Source organism: Vicia villosa, linkage group LG6, assembly GCF_029867415.1.
Source record: "Vicia villosa cultivar HV-30 ecotype Madison, WI linkage group LG6, Vvil1.0, whole genome shotgun sequence".
Lineage (NCBI taxonomy): Eukaryota > Viridiplantae > Streptophyta > Magnoliopsida > Fabales > Fabaceae > Vicia > Vicia villosa.
This window is the reverse complement of record NC_081185.1, coordinates 148,744,137-148,751,627: the sequence shown is the minus strand read 5'-3', so window position 1 is coordinate 148,751,627 and position 7,491 is coordinate 148,744,137. Positions and strand designations below refer to the sequence as shown.

Sequence of the window (7,491 nt, the reverse complement as noted above, 5' to 3'; positions counted from 1 at the left end):
ACTATAATTTGCACGTGATGTACACTTTGATATGGTGAACCATCACCCACATACATAAATATTGTTATGAATCATTAAATCAATTCAACGATATGAGAAACTATTCTTTTTCCATTCTTTTTGTGTTCATTGTTATTAAACTCTTTGATCATAATATGGTATGATCACATAACACTTTAATTTCTCTTCAATTTTTCAGCTTCTTCTTCCTTGCATCTCTCACAAACTTCTTCATCCTTCTTTGATTGTGTTCAATTTTCGATCTTTTCACCATGCCTCTGCGTGTTCAACTAACAATTTGAGTCTCTAATTGAGATATTGAGTCAATTTACTACATTCATCCAAGTGCAGGTCCCAATTCCGTAAAGCTTACACCTCCTTTGAATGGTTCTAACTATCTATATTGGTCAATATCGATGCGAAGAGCGCTTAAGCTTTCTTTCATTGATGGATCCATTGAAATTCCGGAGCCTCTTGATATGAATATAGCAGCTTGGGAGCGTTGCAACTATTTGGTTCATTCATGGCTTCTCAATTTAGTTTTTGAACCAATTGTTCAAACGATCATTTTCTTAGAAAATGCTCTTGATGTATGAGCAGATCTTAAGGAAAGATTTGCTAAAGTTGATAGAATTCGAGTTTCAAATCTTCGAGCTGAGATCAACAATCTCAAACAAGGTACCAAATAAGTTCTTGATTATTACACTAAAATGTGTGGATAATAGGAAGGCCTAAATTCACACATACATATACCGACTTGTTCGTGCATTCAGCAATGTAGTTGTGAAGCTATGTGCCCTGCAAGAAATTTCTGCATGATTGATCACATCATTCAGTTTTTAACAGATTTGAATGACAAATTTTCTGTTATAAAGACTCAGGTTCTTCTTATGGACTCTCTACCCTCCATTAAAAAGATCTACTCAATGGTCATTCAAGAAGAAAGCAACAACATTCCTAAGAAAGCAACATTCCTTTTACCTAAACCTTGAAATAGCTCTCAAACTAAAACATGCAGTAGCAACAACATTCCTACTGAATGTTTTAATTTAAAATATATAAATATGAAGTGGAAGAAATTCTGAAACGAAAAATCGACGAATCAATCATCTAATAATACCATAAAAATGGCTTTCAAATCAACTGCACACAATAAAAACTTCCTAGTCGAAAGACATGAACGTCGTAGATGGGTTAATAACAATGAATGATGTTTACTGTAATGACAAATAGTGTATGTTTTTGGTTACAAAAAAAATTAACTGAGTTAGACTTTGAGGCTCATTAGAGTTAGAGCACATTTCAAGACTAAACAAACCTTTGCAGAAGTATTTTTTACACGGAACCATATCAAATGAGAACCACCCTAACCACTACCCAGAGATGCCCCTTGATGAGCCACCAATTGCAGGGTTTCATATTGACACCATTGCATCTACATTTCTAATGGAAGATGCTGAATCATTTTTGTGGATCGTCGATGTGTCTTTGAAAATATGCCACAAGCCTGTCAATATCCTTGAACATCTTTTTGCGGAACATGAATCCTTGGGGGTAAAGACCAATGTACTCATGATGTGGATTACTACTTCTGATGTAAGTCAATAAAAATGTGCCAGGATGTTTAAGAGAGACGCCAAAACCATAAGCTATGCGCATGGGATTCTCCGCCTTTTCAAACCTCAAAAGTTTGTCAACTTCTGTTGTCATACCTGTCCTGAACTTGCGATGATTTAACATTGTCTTTAAGTGAGTAACCAAAGGATCAACATATCGGTCCATAACCTAAGCAATAACGAATAGAAAACACTTAGTCATAGTGTCACAAGAAAGTAGGTAAAAAACAAGGGGAGTACCTCACCTCATCTAAATCCTCAAAAATGTCGTCTCCAATTTTAAATGTCTTTCCGGTTTGAAGTGAGTTTTTGATATCCTCGAGTTTCTTTCTGCCTTCGACTATTTTCTTATGGGCATATACTCCATCATGAATTTTAAGAGTCAAATTTAGGTAGGAAGGACATCGGGAATGAGGATGAAAAATACTTTCACCGGGTTCCTTGTTTGACAAAAACTGCATAAAGATAGAGTTGAAATTAAGCATGCACATAACCGGTCATTAAATCACAACTTTGTAAAATATTATGATTCTAAACATTGGTCAATACAACATAGAGTTACTAAGAAGCGAACCTCAATTGCTTCTTCGTCCGTGATGTTCCGAAATCGTGGATGAACAATCATCCTTGGCTTGAAATACTTTTCCGCACTCTCCTTTTCTTTCTGAGTTTTGTCTTGCTCACTCGGCAAGGAGCTCCGGTCTTCATGGTAATAGGGATCAACTTCATGATTGTTCTGTAACCGATCACTTCTCATTTCACTTTCTTTACAGACAAGGGAGACTTGATACCTGCTATTTTGGATTGACTTGATTTTACAAGTGAGAGTGTCACCTTCATGTAGCCTATCAGATAATTCAGTTATATCTCTCCAGTCATCTGCAAAGTCTTCTTTCATAAGGATTCCAGTAATTCCAGATTCAAGCCCACATATTGCTTTCTGGGCTTGAACTCGGCGAACGGTAACCTGGACCATTTTACCTTCAGCAAGAGTCTCTTCAGTCTCACCTGAAATCATATAAAACTCCTCATCCTTACTTGGTTCTTCATATTGCTTACGCCAATCCTGAAACCCTTGAATCAATTCTCTTTTAATATCATAGAAAATTTTAATTTTGTCTTGACGAAATTTTCCAGCAGCATATTCCTCAACATCCAGGTTTTTCAAACAACTAGGTCGATCTCTAACATGTTCTATGGCCATCTCTAGGGCATCATCATCATTTGCATCATCTTTGCCATCCTCATCATACACATCTTTGGCCAACTCCTGTGCAAGAATATAGGATTCTGGATGAATTCGTGTATCATCCAGCAAATCAATAAATTGGCTACTACTAGCAGCCAATCCACTCCGCCGGACACGCAAGAAACCAACTGCATTGACAAACACTTTTTTACCAAGTTGGTGTTCTGTAAAAAAGTCCTTCCGGGAATAAATTGAGCTGGCTCTTACCAGCGATCTCTGCAAGGTTGCAGCCTTCCGTGGACCAAGCCCCGAAATAAATTGTAATGGAGCAAATAACCATTCATGACTTATTGCTAAATTAATGTCTAAGCCAGTCTGATTGGTCACATCTACCATAACCTGCTCAATCATTTCAATTTTATCATCTGGGTTGAGAAATCTCTCCAAAGGGCTCAGCTTCCATGACAATATTTCCTTTCTGGGCCCACATGATGCTGCAACCATTGCCAATGGGTTCTGGAGAAATCTACCAAGAGCAACAGCCCGCCTCACTATACCTGTCAAAGCAAAAAAAAAACAGACTAAGTTATAGGATTCATTAGATGATGATGGGCAGCACACACCCAAAACAATGTTTACCTAGCTGCTGTGAAGGAAGTTGTTCAGAAGAAATTTGAGAATTTTCATAAAGACGAGGCAGAGATTCATCACCATACACAATGTTGAGCATGTCAGGCACAACATCTCTAGGATTTTCCTCGATCATCTTAAAAATAACCTAATAGAAGAAGCAGAAACCAACAGATGAGATGAGACCTATAATAACCTAATAGAAAAATATTTACGCGGGGTTGCAAAAAATAAGACACATTGTATGCAAAGAAATATCATAATTCCTACTGCATGACCATGTCATTTTCTACAGCTTAACAGTAGTCATTGCATGTTACCCAGCAAAATGTAAACACATACTGATTTTATTCTTCAAATAAATTTACACTAACTCTTACTAAGCCAAAAAGTCATTTTAAAATTCAATACAGAAGTATATATGGTCTGATGGTAATGTAGATGTTTCAGATGTTAAAACTTTAAACAGAGTACTTGGGAATATTCAGGTTTGTTAAGTTAACCAAACTACTTAGTGAAAGATAAATTGGAGGGAACAGAATGGAATGGGGATAAGAGTGGCCATAGGAATAAGACTGACAACTATCAATATAATTTCCATGTTTCGTAAGGTGATTGAAATTAGAACAGAAGTAAGCATTCCTAGTATAAATTTACCAAAATATAGATGTAAAAGTAGAAACAAGAAATAACCTCATATATAACTTCTCTCAAACGAGTGCAAGGCCAATTAGCTGCTCCTAAAACAACAACATGTGGTTGGTGATCTGTTATAAACTTCGACAGTCGTTTCTCGTCATTCTTTTTCCTTTGCTGGTCATTGACAACCTGTGACGTTAAAGTAAGTGACTCGGTGTATAGCACATCTTGCACTTCTCCCGACGAATCTAACATGACAAAAGTTGTTTGTGGCTTTCCAAGGTCCCAAGAGCAGGCCATGACCCTAGGAGCAGCCTCATCATCCGGGCTAAGATCATTTTCATTCTGTTGATAAGGCCCCACAGAAACCTTATTCCACAAGGCCTTCCCATACTCCATCAGTACCCAATGCTTTGCTTTGGTTGCTAAGACACCTCTTGCTTCTTTTTCCATTGATGGTAACAGAAATCGAAAAATTGCATCCTGCAGTATCAGCTTCCTCTGTTTATTCCACAGTTGAGCAGATATGCTAACACTATCACTAACATAATACTCGTTGAATTGGTCTATTAACTTGTTAAGATACTCATCGGGAAGCTTAATAGTAACTTGAATGAGTTTGGCTTCTTCTGCCTTCTGTATAAGGAGCCACTGGACATCTTCAAATTTAAACAAAGGCTTTTCTCGCAGCCACTTCACCGCAGAAAACTGATGGAAGGAATCCATGGTTATATTTCCATCAGCAGTAGGGGAGGTTGACACAACAGCATGGTCAGAAAAGCACCAACGAACATGTTTCTTAATGCTAGGCTCACAACTTATCTCAACAGCCGTCTGGAACAAAATAACCAAATGATCAAACAAATGCGACATTATAATGATTATGAACAAAGTTATAGATACATACCATGTGCCTAGCACATTTAAGTACTTCTTCAGGTGTATCGTACATAGCACATGTGAAGTTAGAAGCCACCTCTTCTGGTGTTTCCTTTGGATCTTCCCACTCAGGCTGTAGAAGAGGGAAGACAAAACAAAGCCTTTAATTTATGGTCAAAACAAAGTCGTTAGTTCTAAATTCAAGCATACTTACCAGCATAACTACTGACATACATAATCCAAGTTGCTCAGAACTACACCCAAACCTGTTTGCAACCTCCCACATACCCGCCTTGCTGAAAGTGCTATACATTGACTTCCGTTTTGGCCTTTTGTACTGTCCCTCATCAACACCCACTTCACCTGGTGGGAAATGCAAATTGAACTTGAAGTCAACATCATCAACCTCTGTCTCTGATTCTGCCTCCTTCAATGATCTCATTACTGATTCAAACAATTTCCTATTCAAGTTTCGTCTTGTTTCCCCACATACACAACGCGACTCTTGCTCAAACCGTTTATTGTAGTATAAATGGAGGGCACTCTTCCGCTTCTGAAGAAGCAACCACTTCCTGTGCAGGTCCTGTAGAGCCCAAAGTATCTAAAAAATGCACAAGGAAGGAATCAATTTGAAGTGTTTTTATCATGTTATCATCAGTATCATGAAACAATATAATAATAACAAAGTAAAAGGCAGAAAAATAAATGATGATAGACCTTGTGCCATTTTAGAGTAGGTGTCTTGTTATTCTTATCCCAATTATCATCATCACCAGCTTCATGTTGATCAAGATCTTTCAATAAGCTTAAACACTCCTCTTTCCGATACATGGCAATAAAAGGAATCTAAAAGACAATAAAAAATCCATATTAAGAAACTAAAGTCATGTAAGCTACAAATGCAAATATCAAAGGGAAGATAATACTAACATCTAAATTTTGCACATGATGCAGTTTCAAAAATCTAACAATATCATCCTTGTCAACTGGTAGCTCCTCCCTTGAATCTTTCTTATAAATCCAAGGGACTTCCCCATGTTTTAGTTGAGTAACTATCCACCGACCCTCTTCATCTATACTACTTTCATCAAGTGAAGGAGCACCGGTACTCTCCTCGGATATCTACAAGGGAAAGAAAAAAAAAACTCAAGTAACAAGAATGCATCTAACTAACTAGGAACTTTAATTATTATTTCATAGAAGTCTTAGAAAAATACCTGCATTCTCTCCGGAATGTCGAGGTCCCTAATGCGGTGATCGTTCTGAGTCATATATTTGTCAGAGAGAACAATAGGCTCAAAATCATCTTCAAGTCTAGTCTCTCTAAAATCATTTGTTCCTCGAACATGATCGCGAGCCAAAAGCAACTCATCGACATCACCAAATAACTCTCGAGCTTCTCGTAAAGCTGATGAAGACACTTGTGGTTCGCACAAAGTGCGAACGGGAGTAAAAGAATCCACAACAAAATCGTCAATCTCATCTACAAAGTCGGTTTCGTCCAAATCATCCCCGAAGTCTCCTGAAAATAGTACTGAATCAGAAGCTATTTTTAGGTTTTAACAATTCGAAACTCAGAAACTGTTTCTAGGTTTTAACAAGATGAAAATCATAAGCTATTTTTCATATACCTTGATTGTGTTGAGCATTCTTTTTAAGACGTTTGAATTTTTTGAAGCTTTCGTTATTATTCTCACGCAACAGATCATAATCATCTTCATCGAGAAGATACTTTCTCGTTTTCTTCATCTTCTTCAGTTCTGATGATTCATCTTCTTCCATTTCATCGATCTTCACTCTATCTTCATCCATTTCATCAAGCGAAACCCTAACTTTTTCAAAATATTCACAGTTTCTTTTTTCTCGTGTTGTTTTTCAAATCCCGCGTTTTCTATTTATAGTAACGGGCTTTCTTTTTAAATCCGTTTAATATTGTAATTTTTAATTAATGAAGTGTAAATACAGTGTTTAATGCTGGTTGTTAAGAATAAATCTGTGTAATTATGAGTGATTCATGCAATCAGATTATTATTAGATTTATTAATAGATTTTCGTTCTTAATAAATATTTAAATATGTTTTATAAATGAGTGGCATAAATATAATTTTAGGAAATATTATTAGATTGGATCGATACATTAGTAGAATAAAAAAATATTAACATTAAATTGGGAATTTTATTTGGTGATGACTATGTTTAAATAACAGAATCGGAATATATGATTTTTGAAATAGATGATAAAATGTAAATTTGTTGTTAGATTTTATTTTAAGTCAGACATTAAATTATATTTGATGTGGTAAATATAGAGTTATAGAATAAATTATGTGTTATAATATATTATACCTAGTTACTATTTTATTTTATTATAAAATAAAATAAATGATTTTCGATTAAATTAAAAAATATCTCCAATATTTTTACTTTTTTAAGTAATAAATTTTTACTAAAACTCAATTATACATTAAAAAATTATACCAAAATATGTGACAAATAAAAATTTTCAAAGTGATCTCGGGCTTGGATCCGCTTGGATCC

The 7,491-nt window shown here is 35.8% G+C and overlaps 1 protein-coding gene across 2 annotated transcripts; it reads right to left on the bottom strand.

The window, feature by feature from the left end:
• Positions 1-1,160: 1,160 nt before the first annotated feature.
• LOC131612724 (transcription elongation factor SPT6 homolog) lies at positions 1,161-6,810 on the bottom strand. 2 transcript variants are annotated; one of them, XM_058884479.1, is made up of 11 exons: positions 6,585-6,810; positions 6,171-6,487; positions 5,884-6,075; positions 5,671-5,799; positions 5,168-5,554; positions 4,982-5,086; positions 4,129-4,908; positions 3,445-3,583; positions 2,191-3,362; positions 1,862-2,071; positions 1,161-1,785 (listed from the first exon to the last, which is right to left on the bottom strand). In XM_058884479.1, the coding sequence occupies exons 1-11, from the start codon at positions 6,763-6,765 to the stop codon at positions 1,462-1,464; spliced, it is 3,936 nt and encodes a 1,311-aa protein (XP_058740462.1). In that variant the 5' UTR covers positions 6,766-6,810; the 3' UTR covers positions 1,161-1,461. The 2 variants fall into 2 exon arrangements, with proteins under 2 accessions (XP_058740462.1, XP_058740461.1); XM_058884478.1 differs by having other exon boundaries at positions 6,171-6,475.
• Positions 6,811-7,491: the final 681 nt, after the last annotated feature.

What these genes read in the sequence shown, in the direction of transcription:
- LOC131612724 (XM_058884479.1), bottom strand. Translation starts at nt 6,765, where the DNA reads ATGGATGAAGATAGAGTGAAGATCGATGAAATGGAAGAAGATGAATCA. An exon ending in TTAAATGTGCTAGGCACATG is followed by an intron (nt 4,909 to 4,981) that starts GTATGTATCTAT and finishes ATTTTGTTCCAG; the next exon opens with ACGGCTGTTGAGATAAGTTG. An exon ending in ACTTCCTTCACAGCAGCTAG is followed by an intron (nt 3,363 to 3,444) that starts GTAAACATTGTT and finishes TTGCTTTGACAG; the next exon opens with GTATAGTGAGGCGGGCTGTT.